At 44.7% G+C, this 18,063-nt stretch overlaps 2 protein-coding genes across 3 annotated transcripts; both read left to right on the top strand.

Moving 5' to 3' along the window:
* The first annotated feature begins 119 nt into the window (after nucleotides 1-119).
* Nucleotides 120-10,515, top strand: atg16l2 (ATG16 autophagy related 16-like 2 (S. cerevisiae)). Of its 2 annotated transcripts, XR_013288063.1 has the most exons (18): nucleotides 120-563; nucleotides 2,149-2,270; nucleotides 2,775-2,848; nucleotides 3,015-3,266; nucleotides 5,146-5,211; nucleotides 5,961-6,038; nucleotides 6,498-6,557; nucleotides 6,878-6,986; nucleotides 7,321-7,426; nucleotides 7,786-7,856; nucleotides 7,964-8,035; nucleotides 8,099-8,213; nucleotides 8,279-8,384; nucleotides 8,519-8,671; nucleotides 8,940-8,987; nucleotides 9,051-9,152; nucleotides 9,230-9,490; nucleotides 10,452-10,515. XR_013288063.1 is itself a non-coding variant. In XM_077542092.1 (17 exons), exons 1-17 carry the CDS (start codon nucleotides 425-427, stop codon nucleotides 9,321-9,323), a joined length of 1,767 nt encoding a protein of 588 aa, XP_077398218.1. In that variant the 5' UTR covers nucleotides 120-424; the 3' UTR covers nucleotides 9,324-9,665. The 2 variants fall into 2 exon arrangements, 1 of the variants encoding a protein (XP_077398218.1); XM_077542092.1 differs by lacking the exon at nucleotides 10,452-10,515 and having other exon boundaries at nucleotides 9,230-9,665.
* On the top strand, nucleotides 10,063-17,970 carry arrb1 (arrestin, beta 1). The gene is made up of 17 exons (XM_077542096.1): nucleotides 10,063-10,285; nucleotides 10,432-10,562; nucleotides 11,795-11,825; nucleotides 12,165-12,225; nucleotides 12,295-12,339; nucleotides 12,422-12,618; nucleotides 13,391-13,450; nucleotides 13,959-14,026; nucleotides 14,133-14,268; nucleotides 14,336-14,420; nucleotides 14,492-14,564; nucleotides 15,090-15,227; nucleotides 15,360-15,443; nucleotides 15,557-15,592; nucleotides 16,213-16,286; nucleotides 16,362-16,410; nucleotides 17,385-17,970. Exons 2-17 carry the CDS (start codon nucleotides 10,543-10,545, stop codon nucleotides 17,479-17,481), a joined length of 1,254 nt encoding a protein of 417 aa, XP_077398222.1. The 5' UTR covers nucleotides 10,063-10,285; nucleotides 10,432-10,542; the 3' UTR covers nucleotides 17,482-17,970.
* The last annotated feature ends 93 nt before the right edge of the window (nucleotides 17,971-18,063 follow it).

The raw sequence follows: 18,063 nt of genomic DNA, 5'->3' as shown, positions 1-18,063 counted from the left end.
GGTATAACGGGTTCCGATTTTTTTTTTCATCACGTTGGCATTTGACACATCCAATATGGCGGCCACGTTAACGTTTAATTTAGCGCTAAAAGTGGCTTCTGTGTTGATGGAACCACAGCTGGGAGTGAGAAGCGATTTTATTTGTTAAATTGTTTGAATAAGCATGTTTCTCTGACTATTTTCACGCTATTAACGACTTGGGATATTCGAAATGATTAATAATTGTCTGTTTAAAAGCGGAAGTGGGCGCTGATTGGCCGACAGTCGCACAGGAAAAAACTAACCAAAGCAACCAACTCAGGCGGAAGACGAAGAAAGTTGGACAAACTCGGCGGGTTTGCCTCGCTGGCTGGTTGGCGTCGCAGCGTTGCTGGAACTGAGGGCGCCCGTGAGAGCGCGTGTGAGTGAACGAGGAGCCGGCAGCATGAAGCCGCTCGGGGGGCCGAAGGACTCGGAAGGCGCAAGCGAGACGGAGGGCGACGAGTGGAAGGCGCACGTCGCCCAGCAGCTGCGCCGCCGGGACCGGGAGCAACACCACCGGTTCCGACAGCTCGTCTGCGCCTGTAAGACCACACAATACTTCACTACTTGTACTTCTTCGAATGTACAATGCACGGAAGGTAGCCGTAGTTGTAGAAAAAGACATTCCTAAATATATTTGTCGTAACAAGTAGTTGTCTGTGCACACTCCCGCTATTCACGGTGGATAGAGACCGGGCCCGACCGCGAATTATTAATTAATTATTTATTTAATTAATTAATTATTGACGCCTACTGTACAGTATGGGCAATAAATTAAAATAAAACAAGAAAAAAACAGACGATTGGGTATTTTGGGGTGGAATGGGATTGTATATAAAAATGCAAATAAGCTAGGGTTTTGTTTTTAAAAAACCCCCAGCATAGATTAACAAAAAACTGCAATTAGGTGAAGCTTCAACAGAGCGAACGGCAAATATGCGGCGGTTCCGCTCTACAAAAGAGCCAACTTGACTGCATACATCATTCAGACTATTTTATCTCACGATGGTAAATTGTAACTGACAGAGTTGTCAGAGAAATTTTTATGATGGACTTTCTTTTCATTTGGTTGTTGATGCTTCTGACGACATGATGTATAGGCCAAGCTTTCAGTCAAACTCAGGGAGCAGACAACATGAAAAATCATATTCTTAGCTATGAAAGGTGTATAATATATAGTTCTTCTCCCGGGCATTTTTGCTGTAGAGGCAGAAAATGATGTGGCAAAAGGCACGGATCGAGAAAGCAATGTAGCTATTTAAGTAAGGCACACTTGGTGAGTGGCAACGCAAGATTGGCATTGTTAGTTGTCATGTGGTTTGTAGAAGTCAGTGATCTACAGTAGGTCCACAATGAGCAAGAACTGAGATCAGGTATCCATATTGGGCTGATAGCGGACCTTATTTCATCGTATCGGTACGCGAGATGGCGGACAATTTGTGGCCACTTTACAATCAGGATGTAGAAATAAGAATAACAGGAAATTGCCATTAATTTCATGCTATTTGAAGGACAAATGCTATATTGGGATTTTTACAATGGTCTAAGTATGTTTTATGAAAAATGGGGTTGTACCCCCCAAAGGAATCCGCGAATAGTTGGATCCGTGAGAGCCAAACTGCGATTCTGCAGGATTCTACGGTCACGTGTTAACTTTTGTCCCATGACTCCAGCAATAAGTAAAGAATTTTCTGACAATTTGGCGTTTAAAATGTCGTATCATTAGCTTGTAGCTATCATAGTTGGGCTGTGCACACAAGAATTCTCTGAAGTTTTTTTTCTGCATTTGGTCACATGACATTCCATAAGAAGCTGATCAGCACCAATCAGATTTTGTCGCTTTTGCGCAGAGAATCATTTCTGACTGTGAGTGTTGTTCTATTGTCTGTTTACAGTATCTATGTTGCATTAGCATTTTGCGTTGCCTTAAATAGTTGGAAAAGTGCTACTGGCGATGCTAACCGTTAGCACATCAATGGCATTTCTTGAAAGTGTTTTTCAATGTGTGGAAATTGCACCGCGTTTGCGCAATGGCGCGATTAAAATCAAATATGCGACTCTTAACGGCGTCATCAGGTGAAACAGGTTGTGCAAGCGACAAACGTTTGACTTTTGGCTTTCTTTCAGATTCTCGCCTGCTGGACAAAAGTAGCGTGACCGACTGGATCCTCACCAATGGAAGACGCGCGAGCTGCGACGCCACCTCGTCGTCATTGTTGTGTGTGCAGCTCAAGAAGACAACTGGAGAGGTCAAACTTGAAACTGCACGACAAAGTTAACCCCACTTGCTGTTGGAATCTGGTCACCCTTTTTTTTTTTAAGCTGATCTACCACTTATTTAGCTTTTTTGTAAACAATCCCCTGCTTTTTGTTGTTTTTTTTAACCAATCTCGTGCATATTCACCTTTTCCCCTAAGTTTAATTTTTTTATTCTCTGGACAATTCTGAGTGAAAATTCTTCATGAATTTTTTGCACCTTGTTGGCAGACCTTGTTGGGGTCCACTGTAGCATCAAATGGGTTTCATGTTCACTTTGACAGTCTTCCCTCACATTTGGTTGCTGATACGTTCCAAGCCCCCCTTACAATATATAAAGTAAATTTCCGCCAAGTGGATGTTGACTTTATTATTATTATTATTATTATTATTATTATTATTATTGTTGTTGTTGTTGTTATTATTATAATTTTTTTAGGGGGGGCGGGGATTTACCCCACATTAACAAAATGACAAGTTTGTGACTTTTGTTGCAGTTGGCGTATCAAGTCGTGGAGAAACAGCAACACGTGAAAATCCAAGACAACCTTTTGGATGAGCAGCGGGACAGGTCGTATGCATGCATGCGCGCTTAAAAGTTGTACTTCAGGTTTTAGAAACAAATGTAAATTAAAAAAATAAATACAACTGACCTGTTATAAAAAAATAAAAAAATAAAAATTGAACACCTTACGGATCGATTGATTTTTTTGTTTTTGTTTTTTTTTGCCTGTCAGGCTGCTGCAAGACGAGCGAGGCGTGGCGGGCGCGCGTGACCTCCAGCAGCAGCTTCGCCTTGGGGTGGAGCGGCTTGAAGAGGAGAACGGGCTGCTGAAGAGCAAGTACGACGCGCTGATGGAGCGGCAGAGGCGGGCCGAGCGCCGTCTTCGGGAGGAGAAGCTTCGAGGGAGCGTCCTGCTGGAGGACGTCATCACGCTCAAACGCGAGGCGGCCGCGCGGCTCAACAAACGCAACGACACACGCTCCAGGTGAGGCGCCTCGTCCGTCACGCAGCCGCCGTCTGAAAAATGTGTGCCACACCGTCACCAAAGAAAGTGGTCACGAAAAGTGGATGCGGCATTTGTTGTGGAGATGACATCGCACGTGCTCCTCACATCAGTCCACATGACAGTCAGGCTAGCAAAACCGTTGTCAAAATAAAGAAACATTTGACAAATGAGCTCGTTACACTAGCAGCGACTCAACTTGGACGACATCTGGTCAAGTGATTCTTACCGATATTCAACAGAGAATCATTGAATGCCGTTTTAGTTCGTCGCGATCAAAATTTGATTGATGGCCTCATTCGCTTTGATGTCCTTTGATGACGTAGGATGAAAGGAACGATAAAAATGATCGATCGAGGTCAAGAGGTCACGATCAAAGGCCTGGTATGACGTAGGATGAAAGGGAACGATAAAAATGATTGATCGGGGGTCAAGAGGTCACGATCAAAGACTTTTTGGATGACGTATGAAAGGAAAACGATAAAAATAAGGGTTAGGGTTAGGATTTCAAAAAGAGATGAAGTGTGCCTGTGTGTGTGCAACATGAGGATGGGGGGAGGGTGGGGCAGGGGAAGGAAATGGCTGGGGAGGGGGTGTGCGTCTGTATGTCTGTGCAGCACGAGGATGGAAATGAATCGAGCATGATAAACCTCTCGGGGGAGGACCCCCAAGAAGGAGATTATATATGACCGCTTTTGACAAATGGCTGCTCGCCGCAATAGAAATCTCACGTTTAGCAACAAAGACAAAACTGTTTAACACTTCATACAGTCGCAGGACAACCAAAACCAAACCAAAATATAATTTTTTTTTTAATCAGTAATGCAAAAATACTACTAGCACTAATATTAATATTAATAATAATAATAATAATAATAATAATAATAATTCACATTTGGGAATTCCACTTTATCTAGATTTTTTTAGTTGACGATCTCAGACGATTCGATCTCGATTCGATCTTTGACGATTCGATCACGATTTGATCTTTGACGATTCGATCTTTCACGGTTCGATCTTTGACGATTCGATCTTTCACGGTTCGATTTTTGGCGATTCGATTTTTGACGATACGATTTTTGACGATTCGATCTTTGACGATTCGATCTTTGACGATTCGATTTTTGACGGTTCGATCTTTGACGATTCGATCTTTGACGGTTCGATCCTTGACGGTTCGATTTTTGACGATTCGATTTTTGACGATTCGATCTTTGACGATTCGATTTTTGACGATTCGATCTTCGATGATTCGATCACGATTCGATTTTCGAATCGAATCGGCAAAAAAAATCGAATCGTCGAAAAAATCTAATCGTCAAAAAAACGCTCGATCGATCATTTTTATCGTTCCTTTCATCCTACGTCATCAAAGGACATCAAAGCGAATGAGGCCATCAATCAAATTTTGATCGCGACGAACTAAAACGGCATTCAATGATTCTCTTTCAGCTGTGGATGGCGCAGCAACCAAAGGTTCAGCATCTTGCTCAAGGGCACTTCCACAGAGTCGAACCCACAACCTCGGGGTTAGGAGCCGTTTGTAAATATTCTTCAAAAATGTGGCTTCAAGCTATTCAGTGCTCAAAAGATTGATATCACTTGATCCAAAACCTCGCAAAAGTCAAAATCCTCATTGTGGGGCGGGGTAGAAGAAATCTTGCAAAGGGACCACAGATGAGGGTGTAAACATGCACAATTTGGCACATCCGCCCGGCATGGCACTAAATTTAATATTTTCAAGGTTTAGGTCCAGAAAAGCTCTCCGCTGTCCCACCAACCCTAACGTGCCGGTACCACAACGTGGCCCAGAGAGCAAGCTGCCAGCATCTCTAGTTATTGTCACACTTTTGTCATTCAGAGTTCAAGACCTCAACCTGCAGAAAGATCTGCAGACCGCCACCACCTCAAAGGTCAACATCGACAGGTAAGGCCCCTCCATCAAGGTAAGGCTTGCTTTGCTTTCCATCCGCAAACTGGCCTGGCCCCGCCCAAGGTCAAGCTACCTGCAAAATCAAATCCCACATCACATCACAGCTCAGCGAACTTGAGTGCTTAACGGCCGGACTGATGTCCGAGCTCATTTCATCAAGTAGATCAGATAAAACAAAAATAATAATAATAAAGTGTGCTAAAGTGTCAAATAGTTTTTTTTAACAATAAAATATTTTCTTATTTTAATGGATTATTATTTAACCAACTATCGAGAGAAACTTTTTTTTTTTTTTTTAAATTGTGATGTGTAAAATAGTTTTGATAATAAATATACAATTCTCATGATTCATGTAAGCATGCATAAGTCATTGACTTATAATGAAATGTCATAGCCTAATTTGCATAATTGGCAATATGCATGTAATAGTAATGGACGCTGTCGAAGAGAGGAAGAACGTTGTGGGAGGGGCAAAAAGTGAGCCACACAAAAAAACAGGAAAAAAATGTTGCTAGATTTGTCACTCGTCGCTTTTGACCCAAAAAAAAAGTCGCCAGGAGACTTTTGGAAAGATGCCACGTTTAGGTGAGAAACACTGCTGGTGCTACATGGGTGCATCTGTGAACACACACACACACACACACCCCACACACACACACAAACGTCCAGCACATGCTCTACAGGCAACATCAACCTTGTCAATGTGCAAGTCTAATTATTTACCACCGTTTGTTTGCTTTCAGCTCATTCAGCGTTCCCAACTGGAGATGTTTACCACTGAAGAAAAAGTTTGCAGACAAAAGTCAAATGTGCCTCTCGAGGTGAGGCTGATGACCTCAACTCGCTCAGCTGTCAAAAAAAAGAGAAGATGATGAGAAACAATCACAAATGACAAAATAAAACATTTGTCTTCTACCTAAAGGCCTTTTCACACTGCACTTAGCAGCATGCTGTACCCTTTCGTGTGACAGCGCGATGACGCAACGCCGCGCCTCCAATTGAAAACATTGGGAAAAGATTTGCTGTGATGCTTTTCCAATAGGAGAGGCGCTGGCGCAGGGTTTTCGGAGCGCTAACAGCTAAAGGCTAACCATTGCATGCTACTTTATGGTCAAGCTATCACTTCCAAATATGGGCAAACTTCTACCATAGAAAACCAAGCGCAGTGTGAAAAGTCCTTAAGTGGCACTCGAACACCCTTTGCCACCTTCCAAGCCGACATAAGAACACAATTCAACTTTTCTTCCACCGGTACTTTTTTTTTTTTTTTTTTCTCTCAGATCTGCTCCATCGTCAGAAAACACTCCAAGGATCCTGGCGTCCATTCGAGAACTCTTCGAGTGAGTCCAAACTCTCTTTTGAGAGGGCGAGGAAATCTCCGGCACATTAACCCTAGTCAGGTCAGACTAAACCAGGATCTGGTCTTAAGACTGTCTATGGACTGGCTATGAGGGTTAGGTCTCTGGACCAAGTCTGAGCAGGACAAGGATGTAGTAGACTGATCTTTGGGCTTATGGACCTGGAATGAGGCTCAGGTGTATGGAACCAAAACGAAAACCGTTTTAGTGGGACGTCGATTCCGAAAAGATTTTGAGCTGCAGGCCAGTCGGGCGTGATGTGTCCCGTGAGGTCTTGTTCTAAGTCTGACTGATGTCAACAGGAGGAGGCGAAGCCAATCTGTGTGCGGTTCAGAAGAGGAGGAGGAGCTTGCGTATCCCGTCAGAGTCCCCACGTCAGCCAGAGTTCCCAGCCGGGCCCTCCACGTCCTGGTAAGACCTTTTCAAGATCATTTTGCCTCCAAGGATGACAAACATCAAAGCATCTTCCAAGAAGGTCCCGAAAGACGTTTTTTGTGTTCATACTGACAGTTGCAGCGCAAACGTTAAACAGGCAATAATATTTGGTGACGCCAAAAGGCTGAGTCTTGTTGTTACAAATCGCACAAGTACTCTCAACAAAACACACTCTCGACCGCCACTGAACCCAATCGGACCCAGGTTAACAATTCAGACAAATCGAGGTGCTAGTGGTATCGCTTCCTTGGTATCGGTGCGGTTGTCAAGATTCCCGTCGGAATGTGAAAGCTGGCGTTTGATTTGACAGGAAGCTCACGAGCAGGCCGTCAACACGGCGGCGTTCTGCCCTAGTTCCGCCCTGCTGGCCAGCGCCGGAACCGACAGAGTGGTCAAAGTGTGGGAAGTCCGAGCAGGTACGCCGATTCGCTTCTGTCCGTCACCTTGATCATCTGTTTGAGGTCTTTCAATTCATCGCACATCCTGTCGATCAGGGGGGCCAAGTCCAGTTTTCCATGCGTCCCTCCACCGACACACTTGATTCATGATCAGCATCAGAATGAGAGTTTGCCAATGAGCTGATCATTGGATTTAGCTGTGTTGGAAGAGGGAGACACGGGGTTCTCCAGGACCGAACTTGGGCACCCCTGTTGTAAATGGTGTGGACGTGTTTTAAAAAAAAAAAAAAAAAAATTGTTTTTGTTTTGATCAAATTGTTTGCCAGTGAAATGCTATCAAGTGGTAATGCTAATGTTTCTCTTGCCGGTGTGTTCAGGTGCCCTCAGACACCAGACCACCCTGGACGGCAGCACAGAGGGTCTGACCTGCGTCCAGTTTGACCCCACGGTGAGTAGCACCCATGACCTTTGACCTGGCTCCAGTTTGACCTCACACAGAGCTCACCTGTGACCTTTGACGTGGGCTGATTGACATGCACACTCGTGATCACGCAGGGTCAAAAAATTCTGGCGGGCTCGTACGACAAGTCGGCTTTGTTGTGGTGTTTGGACCACCCCGTTGCCAAGGTAACGCCCGCACGCGTCACGTACGCACCGACGACCGACTGACCACGTGTGCGTGCGCGTCAGCTGACCCTGACAGGCCACAGCAGGAAGGTGACGGCGGCTCGCTTCAGTCGTCATCAAGTGGTGACGGGAAGCGCCGACGGGACCGTCAGGATGTGGGACCTTCAACGAGCCGCCTGTACGTAGCCTGACAAATGGCGCAAAAAGCTGCACCGCTAACGGCTAACGCGTCTTGTGGTGCAGGCGTCCACTTGGCCCAAGTGTCGTCCTTCTGCAGCGATGTGGTCTGCTCGGAAAACGTGGCCATCAGCGGACATTTTGACCGCAAGATCCGATTGTGGGACACCAGGTGACAATTGCGTGTTATTGACCACTTTACATCACTTTTCATCAGTGTTTCCGTCGCTGTTGGAATCTTTGAGGGCCCACACTTTGTTATTTAAGGGCGTGTCATTTCATTTGCGAGGTGTTGTTTGTTTTCAGGCTGTCCAGCTGCGTCCACTGCCTGCCGGCACAGGGCAAAGTCACGTCTTTGGACCTCAGCGCCGACGGCCGCCATCTGCTCAGCTGTTGCCGTGACGATGGCCTGCAGCTGCTCGACGTCCGCAGGTGGAGCGACCGCAGCGCCACCTTCAGGTGAATTCCGCTCCGTCGCCATTGATGGCGAGCCGCGCCCACTTTGGAGCCCAGACGGGCCGTCCGTTTGGATGGATTCATTTCCTGCGTTTTGTAACAAAACTTACGCACGAGGGTCAAACGTGGCAGCTCCATTCTGGCCCGCAATGAGGATTTTTGCATAGTGGGCCATGCCCCCCCCCCACACTCCCATTTAAAAACCATAGAGCAGCACAAGTCGTGAGGATGTGGTGATCTGGCTAACGTTTTGTTGTTGTTTTGGGTTCAGGGCGGAAGGCTTCAAATGCGCCAGTGACAGCACCAAAGTGGCCATCAGGTGAGCTTTTCCAAAGCTGCGCTCAAAACTTGGAGCTGCTTCCAACATTTGCCGTCTTCTCAGCCCCGACGCTTGCTTGGTGGCGGCAGGATCGGCAGACGGCGCCGTCTACGTTTGGAACGTCTCCGCTGGAAACCTGGAGACGCGACTGGCTGACAAGCACAGGTAACGGGTGACTGTTATGTTGCATGTCCGACTGCGACCCGTCTGATGTCCTTTGTTAACTCACTTTGATTGTCCAGCGCGTCCATCAGCGCCGTCTGCTGGTCGTCGTCCGGCGAGTACACGGCCAGTGTGGACAAAAGGGGGCGGGCCGTCCTCTGGAGCGACCTCTGATGGGACGGTGACAAGTTGGAGACTTTTTTTTTTTTCCCTTCCACCTTGAAGACGAAGAGTTTTTTTTTTTTTTTTTGATCAGCGATTATTGGCGGCTGGCGCCCTCGTTTGGCCATAAACGGAACTTGACCAGCGTGCTTAACTGCATCAGATGTGATCCCCAATCAGTAAGTTGTTCCATCCTTCGCCACATCATCCAGCTTTTTAAGAATTATTATTTTTTTTTTTTAATGTAACACTATTTGTGTTTGTATGTTGTTACTTTTGGGACTTTTTAAATGAGTTTTAAAATCTGTTGTGTAATGTGAAGAATAATAAAGGAAAAAAGGGAAGGTTTGTCAATTTTGTTTTGTTTTTTTGTATTTCTCAAATGTTTGAAAGCAAAGACTAAAAATGAAATGCAGCCACTTGGGAGCTTTTTTTTCTAGTTCCAGCCTGGCCTGATTTTTTTTGCTTTGTGTTGCACTCTAGTAATGTGAAAAAGGAAACTTCCTGTTTATGCCTGTGAGACTGCCAACTGTTGCAACTTTCTCACCATTCCATCATTCCTTTGCTCAGAATTCCTGAATGATTTTTTTTTTTTTCCCTCTGATTGTTTTCAACAAGCAACTGTTTTGGACGTTTCCATCTTTTCATGTTTCGTCAAGCCAGTAAGTTGCCTCTTGACATTCTTTTGTTGTAGTACAAATTGAAACATCTCGTCTGCGGATGCAAAAAAAAAAAAGAACTTGTCCACTTGAGTTGTGCTGAGTGAAGATTTGTTAACTTGGAGGCCAGACGTCATCCGTGGTTGTGTCCCAAACAACCACTTAGAGTTGCTCCGCCTTCTTTTCCTTTCCATCCTCATCCATGTTGGACGCAAGTGTGGCGGATTCCACTGTCAACAAAAACCGAACAGTGTCAAAATCTTCACATGTCCAGCAGGTGGCGACATTGCTGGCTGACCAGATATCTTCAAAAAGGTGAAGGAAAGAAAATTCCTTCCTTCCTTCCTCATTGTGATGCTCTTCGTTTAGGGAACATTTTTGTTGACTTTACCCTCCTTTAAATGCTCCCTTGTGGTGGGCGTGGGGGGGCTTTAATGCACTCTCTGATCATGTGACCACAGAGAACACTTCCTCCCTTCAGTTTCCACGGCGACGGGATCCCTCCTCTTCCTCCTCCTCCTCATCTTCATCTTCATCAGTGCGTCCGCTCGCTCGTCATTGCTGGCGTCAGGATGGCAGATAAAGGAACCAGGTAGCTTTTTGCGTGTGCGTCTCGTCATGTGGTGTCTGATTGGTTGCAAATCCTCCAAACTGCGTTTTTCTGAGTTTTTGTGTGTGTGTGTGTGTGGGTGCGTGTGTGCGCGTGTGTGTAATGACAGGAAGCAACACATTTCAGACTCGAATGTTATGCTAAATTTTGTGTGCGTGTGTGTGTATGTGTGTGCGTGTGACAAAGAGACGTGACAGTGTGGTTACCATGACAACACAGCCGGAAGCACACATGCACTTGCGATAGGAAAACAAAGTGGTACGTGAGGTGAGAAGATGATTGAAAGTTGAAGGCGGAGTTAGTAAGTGGGGTCACCCATCAGAAACAGGAAGTGGCTGATGATTGAAAAACAGGCCAAACTCCAGCGGCCGGCGCCGCCCACCACTAACCGCATTCCTATCCTCAATGGCGTGAAAAAAAAATGTTGCAGTTGTGATCTTCAGACGAGCCGGATCAACCATGACGACGTTTGATTGGTCGCTGTGTATCGTCATGACATGCGTCCGTAAAAAGTCTTGACCCTCGTTAACAGTTGACATGCTCAGTAGCGCCGAGAAAAAGACTTGTTTTAGTGCGCCTTACCGAGGAAGGAGGAGGAGTCTCGATGTATATTGTTATTAGGGGTGGGAGAAAAAATCGATATTGCAATATGTTGTTGCGTTCTCTGTTGCAATAAATTATCGATAGACTGACGGTAGATATCAATGTAATGTGTCCAGTTGTGCAGTGTTATGTGGCAGTGGCAGAGGCAGTGAGGCACTATGCAGAACTTTGTACATTGTACATAGACATTTTCCTTTTTATGGGCATTTGTTAGCTTTTTCAGCCACATATCATGATTATATTGCTAAAATTTGTTTTACAATATATCAAAAATCGTAGATATCGTGATATTATCGATATTGTGAGCCAAATATCGTCACAGTATCGAATCGTGGTTTACCCGTATCGTCCCACCCCTAATTGCTATCATATTGCGCTGCCCCCGGGTGGCCACGGCATGCACAGCAGAAGGAGCATCACGATGGCCGTTGGATTGCAACAAAAACGCTTTTATGCTTTTTACTTGTCATTGCTGTCAAGTACAAAATCGTAAATCTTTTTTTTTTTCATCGTTTTGTTTTTTCGTTCATTGCAGTAGCTGACATTTTGACAAACGAGTGCAGACAGCAAAATGTCGACTGCTAATCACAAATGTATCATTTGATTTTCAGAGTTTTTAAAAAAGCAAGTCCCAATGGGAAGGTGAGTCTACTTTTTCTTTCCTTTTATTGGCTCGTGGGCTCTCCTGATTGGCTGAAAGTCAAACTCCTTTTTGTGGAGGGTCACATTGTAGTTCGGGTTGCCCTCGGAGAGCCATTATGGTCGTGAAAGCATCGAATTGTAGTACACGACAAATTGATGGCTAACTCATTTTGAAGTCACTAGAACAAATTTGGTAAGAAAAACACGCTTACATTATCTGATTATTATTTATGATCCAGATTTTGAACCAGATTTATGCAAGTTGATATTTGATGTGCTTGCGCGGGCCAGATCAGGCAATGCGTCACACCTTTGACACCTGTGCGCTCATCCCTTCAGCTGACAGTCTACCTGGGGAAGAGGGACTTTGTGGACCACGTGGAGCGAGTGGAGCCCGTTGGTAAGCGAAAGTGGACAGCAAATCCCTTTGGTGGCTTTGCCGACGCTTTGATTGCCTTTTGCCCTTCAGATGGCGTCATCCTGATTGAGCCCGACTACTTGAAGGAGAGAAAAGGTCTGGAGGGCAACTTAGAGCTTCCAATGGAGATTTCCAAAGCGCGTTTGTGGATGATGCCATGTTTGGATTTGTTTTTCAGTCTTTGTGACGCTCACCTGCGCATTTCGATACGGCCGCGAAGATTTGGACGTGCTGGGCTTGACCTTTCGTAAAGATTTGTTTGTGGCCAACGCGCAGGTCTTCCCTCCGCTCGCCGACGACAAGAACAACTTGACTCGTTTGCAGGAACGTCTGATGAAGAAACTGGGAGAACACGCCTACCCCTTCACATTCCAGGTACACGCCCATTATACTTTTTGGAATTTTCATTTGAGTTAGTTTTTATTTCGTTTTGAATTTTGCTTTTTAAATTTTGTTAGTTTTAATTAGTCTTTAGGGTGGTTCTGGTTGTTTTTATTATTAATTTTTTCATTCTTATAGTTTAGTTTCAGGATTAGTTTTCTTTTTTATATAAATATGTATTACTTGTGTGCAATAGTTAAAAGAACACCACAGTAAAATAAAAAGTAACACATTTCTTCCCTCGTGTTGCATTTTGGCTGAATTAAATGAAAACGTCAAGCATGCAAAATTGTTGCCTAGGAGCAACGTCATCTGAAGGTGCTAGATGACGTCACTTCTGTGAGACACATTTTTAAACATCTTTGTTCCACTTAACATCGAAATAAAAACACAAAAAAATCAACCCCAAGTGCTCATGTATTACATTAATTACCAAAGCCTAAAATGGAGGACATTTTCGCTGTAATTATAGTTAGTTTTGTCAACGTAAAATGTAGTTTCAGCTAGTTTTCGTTTTTTTTTTTTTTTTTAAAGCAACAAAAAAAAAGCATTTTTTAAATTTTGTTAATGATTTTCTTTCTTTTTTTTTTTAGTTTTGGTTCACTAAAATAACCTTGCTATGCACAAGTTGAGCATGTTACCAGTGCCAAAAAAATAAATAAAATTATGCCCCACAACTCTCAACTACGGAACAGTATCATGAGGTGTGTGTGTGTGTGTGTGTGTGTGTGTGTGTGTGTGTGTGTGTCCCCCAACCCCTTTGCAGATCCCACTTAACCTGCCGTGTTCCGTCACGCTGCAGCCGGGCCCCGAGGACACCGGAAAGGTAAGCAGTCGATATGATATGACGTCCTGGATGCCGTTTTTGGTGACAATATCTGGCAAAAAAAAAAAAAAAACATTTGATACATGCCCAACTCTTAGTGCCATCTAGTGGTCAACTAATAGAATGCAACCACCTGTGCACGTAAAGAGAAGTAGTTCTTTCTTGGCTAACATTTACTAGAGGACATCTCTTAATCACCCCCAAAAAAATATTTATTGTAAAAAGAAGAAATGTCAAAGTTTGACACTGCTTAATTCCTGACTAGTGCGAAGTTGCCCTCGAGCAAAACATTTTGCCGGATTATTTCATAGCGAGACTTGTGTAATGTGAAGCCAGTAAAGAATTGTTTGTTTTCAAGTGAACTTTTACGACATCATTTTGCATGATTTGTCCCATAAAATGATGTCGCGGGCCACATCTGGCCCCCCGAGCCTCACGTTTGACATTTCAGTCATCACTCAAACGTGTCATGTGAAAAACTCTGAATGTCGACGTGTGCGCTCTTCAGGCCTGCGGCGTGGACTTTGAAGTCAAAGTGTTTTGCGCAGACAACGCGGAAGAAAAGATCCACAAAAGGTGAACGGCTTCCTTCCCCAACATGCATTATGAATGCGAGTGCATTAGTAGGCCAAACATTTCCTGATGGCGATCAATAGCCTAATTGAACGCGTTGGCCACGCAGGAACTCGGTTCGTCTGGTGATCCGGAAGGTTCAGTTTGCCCCCGAGAAGCCCGGACCGCAGCCCACCGCCGAGACCACCCGACACTTCCTCATGTCGGACAAACCGATCCACCTGGAGGCGTCTCTGGACAAGCAGGTGAGCTCCGCCCCCGCTACCCCCTTCACGCATGTCAAGCGGGAACGATGGGTCTGGCCTCTTTCAGATTTACTACCACGGCGAGCCCATCAGCGTCAACGTTCACGTCACCAACAACAGCAACAAGATGGTCAAGAAGATGAAGGTGTCAGGTGCGAACGAGCCGCTTTCTGCTCGTCCGTCTCGCGTCTTGACTCACCTTGCCGTCTGTCGTCCTCCGCAGTGCGACAGTACGCCGACATCTGCCTCTTCAACACGGCGCAATACAAATGTCCCGTGGCTTGCCAGGAGTCCGAGTGAGTCCCGTCGGCTTTCTCGCAATTCAAACAAAACAAAACGTTCGCTAGGGATGTGATGATGGCCAGGACTCCCTTGAAAAAGAGGTTCTTAATCTCAACGGGACTATCCTGGTTAAATAAAGGTTAAATAAAAAAAAAAAAATGATATCCAAACATCACAATACGATATTATCACGATATGAAGGTCACGATACGATAATTATCACGACATTGTGGGGAGGTTGGCGATACAAAAAAGGTCACAATATTGTAAAAAAAAAAAAAAAAAAAAAAAAGCTTATGTTAAAAAAACACAATATTGTGCTTTTGTACATTACTGCAATGAAAAATATTAAAATATAATATATTGAGGCACTTACTCGGTTCACACGCAAATTACGCTCCCCCAGACAGCAACACTCACAGGCTGGCATATATTCTTTATCCTCTCCACAAAACAACTCGTGTTCATGTGGTACTGATGAAATGGCCCCCGGGCCATCTTGACGAAGATCCTCACGACGACTCGTTTGTCTTGTCTAGTGACGTTGTGGCTTCCAGTTCCACCTTCTGCAAAGTTTTCACCCTGACGCCGTTTCTGTCCAACAATCGAGAGAAACGAGGCCTGGCGCTGGACGGAAAGTTGAAGCACGAGGACACCAACTTGGCCTCCAGTACGCAGTGAGTCGCCTAAGACGAGTTTAGAGAAAACACAAAAAATATATTGGAAAAAACATGTTTGTTTTTCATTTGTGAATATTTGAATCAAAACTTAAGTATGAGACTGATGTATGAGAATGTTGCTGTGTTGAGGTTGCGCGAAGGCGCCGACAAGGAGATGTTGGGCATCGTGGTATCCTACAAAGTCAAAGTGAAGCTGCTGGTTTCTCGAGGCGGGTCAGTCATATTTTAGGCTTTTAAAAAAAAAAAAAAATGTTACGCCACCTAGTGGCTACTCATCATCAATGATTACTGACTTAAAAGTTGCATGTTTTCGTTGTGGTCTGCAGGCTGCTGGGAGATTTGCTGGGAGATTTGGCCCCCAGGTAAACTTTGACCTTCTATCTGTGACGTCACGCATATAAAAGACAAAATGGTTCCGTGAGTCATTTGACGCCTGCGCTTGAGATGCCAAATGAGCAAAAAGACACCGATTCGAGTTTGGATCAATTTCTTAACGGAGACAAAATATGTTGAGCAAATCTGAAATTCCGCAACCTCGCATCTCATCCTTTGTTGCCTCGGGCTCATTTTGTGAAATTTCTGACAATCTTCCCACTTGAGCATCACAGATTTCCTTTAAAAAAAAAAAAAAAAGTCTTGTTGATCCAAAATATGAGATCTCAGCAGTCAATAATTTTCTTTTTGCTTTTTGTCATTATATCCAGAAAAGACATTTTTAAAATGAAAAGCAATATCACCCGTAGCCTTCAATTACTGTATAACATATTACGATCAAGTCTGAAATTTAGCCTCATTTTGACACAATGATTATTATTATTTTGATTATTTTTTCAATCCTGATATTGCTGTGCTTTTTGTGGTACTGCATGTCCAGGCCTCCAAGTAAGCATGACAGCAGTAAATGACATTCAGCAGCTCAAATGGGGATTTTCCTTGGTGCCCCTCAAAAATGACGTATTCACACTCAAGTTTTGTTTGCCAGTGACGTGTCACTTGAACTTCCCTTCACGCTGATGCACCCCAAGCCTTGCGAAGAGTCTCTTCATGACCAAGAAAGTAAGACGTAGCTTAGCCACGTTAGCTGTCCTTGGATTAGATGCTTGCGTCGAATGAATTGGTTTTGTCTTGCAGCTGCTGATGAAGCGCAGAGCGACACCAACCTGATCCAGTTTGACGCCAAGTAAGCTCGCGTGTGTGCGTGTTGACGCAAGTCCCATGTGCCGAACGGAGGCTTTGCCGTCCATTAAGCGGCTGCGCGGGCGGATGTGCGCTTAATGTGTCTGCTGCTGTGACATCGCAATTTCCATTCGTTTTTCTGCGTTGGGCCTCGTCAAACTTTTTGCACGTTTGTCACTCATCAGTCATATTTTGAGGACTTGAAATGAGTCGCTCTCATGTCATGTGGCGGCAGGCATGGGCCGATATTACATTCTGACGCTATGATCATGGCAGCAAAAATAGCACGCTATTCAAATCACAGCTCCAAAATGTCCTTCTTTTGAAATATTTGGGGAAATAAAAACAGAAATTTAACACTGTTTTATTTTGAAAAAAAAAACAAAAAAAAAAAGTATAAAAATGTGGACCATGAGCTATTTTTAGAACAGAGCCTTGGGCTACTCAGGCTGTCCTTGGGGCTAACTCAAACCTGCTGGCACTTTTTTTTTTTTTTTTTTTTAATTAAGGCCACTGCGTAGAACAATAATGTGTGTCTCTTTCATCTTGTCCACTCCATTCTCTACTTGCCACAGAGAAAACAAAACTTAATTGGAGGTCATTAACTTTGACTCAGCTGTGCAAGCAGCCAATCATAGTCCTGCTTAGGCGTTCCCTCAAAAAAGAAAAGAAGAGCTCATTAGCGGTAGCACAACTTTTTCATAGCATGCTAAGCTAAAGCATGAGAGCGCAAATCACCCTAGTTGGCGTCTCCCAATCAGCTCCCACGTGTGTCTTGTGCAGGCGTGCCTCGTTGTTGGTGCCAAATCATCAAAATGTTGGTGTGTTTGCGAAAATGAGCAGCCGAGCTTGTTGTTTGTTTCGCCGCCGGCCAAAGTGCATTGGCGGGGATTTGTCAGAAGGCCTCAACAGTCGACAGTTTGCGCTTTCATGTCTTCATTCACATGGGACTTTTTCTTTGGCTCTTGTGCTCCGTAGCGACGACGACATCGTCTTTGAAGACTTTGCCCGTCAGCGGCTTATCGACGCAAAAGACGAGGAGGACGAGGAAGGGGCGGAGCTTCACGACAGATAGGCAGGCCGCGGGTGAGCAGGGGCGCCGCCCGCAGGTCCCGGAAACGCTCTGCGGCGCTTGTGCTCGTTTGTCTTGACGCGTCTTCGCTCACCTGCCTCGTTAGATTAGTCGGCCGACGAGCGGCCCAAGGTTGAGGATCGGCGTCAGTCGCCGCCGTCCAATCGGACTTGGCTTTGAACATGTGCATGCTTTCACACGTGAGATGTGGTGATTGTCAGACGTCAACGTCATTTGATTGCTTTCCCTGCGGCGTCCTCCAAAAGCTCTGAATAGTTTCACGAGTGTGACGAGCTCTTCAAAGTCGACCTTTCGGAGATGCGGCAGGAAGAAATCCAAATCGGCCATTTTGCCACCTTTTTAAATGAATATGAGGAGAAGTGTGTTTGTTGACTGTGAAAGATGTGGTCAACAGGATCATCAAATGTTGGCTGCTATGTGAGCGCTTGTCTACTGTGTACATGTTAATCCAAATAAAACATGTCAACCGTCCTCAATCGGCCAAAGAAATGTCTTTTGAATTTGAGCCAATATAGTCATGTTAACAGCATCATTGCTCAATTGCTATGATTAGAAGATAATCAA

The sequence above is a fragment of the Festucalex cinctus genome, chromosome 13, assembly GCF_051991245.1.
Source record: "Festucalex cinctus isolate MCC-2025b chromosome 13, RoL_Fcin_1.0, whole genome shotgun sequence".
Taxonomy (NCBI): Eukaryota; Metazoa; Chordata; class Actinopteri; order Syngnathiformes; family Syngnathidae; genus Festucalex; species Festucalex cinctus.
Note: the sequence above shows the minus strand (reverse complement) of the source record. Positions and strands in the feature narration are given on the sequence as shown.

Excerpts from the sequence above, each read along its gene's own strand:
- arrb1 (XM_077542096.1), top strand. The coding sequence starts at position 10,543 with ATGGCAGATAAAGGAACCAG. Across the intron at positions 14,027-14,132 it reads GAAGAAAAGATCCACAAAAG|GAACTCGGTTCGTCTGGTGA; the intron begins GTGAACGGCTTC and ends TTGGCCACGCAG. Across the intron at positions 16,411-17,384 it reads CTGATCCAGTTTGACGCCAA|CGACGACGACATCGTCTTTG; the intron begins GTAAGCTCGCGT and ends TGTGCTCCGTAG.
- atg16l2 (XM_077542092.1), top strand. The coding sequence starts at position 425 with ATGAAGCCGCTCGGGGGGCCGAAGGACTCGGAAGGCGCAAGCGAGACG. Across the intron at positions 6,039-6,497 it reads AGTCAAATGTGCCTCTCGAG|ATCTGCTCCATCGTCAGAAA; the intron begins GTGAGGCTGATG and ends TTTTTCTCTCAG. Across the intron at positions 9,153-9,229 it reads CGACTGGCTGACAAGCACAG|CGCGTCCATCAGCGCCGTCT; the intron begins GTAACGGGTGAC and ends TTGATTGTCCAG.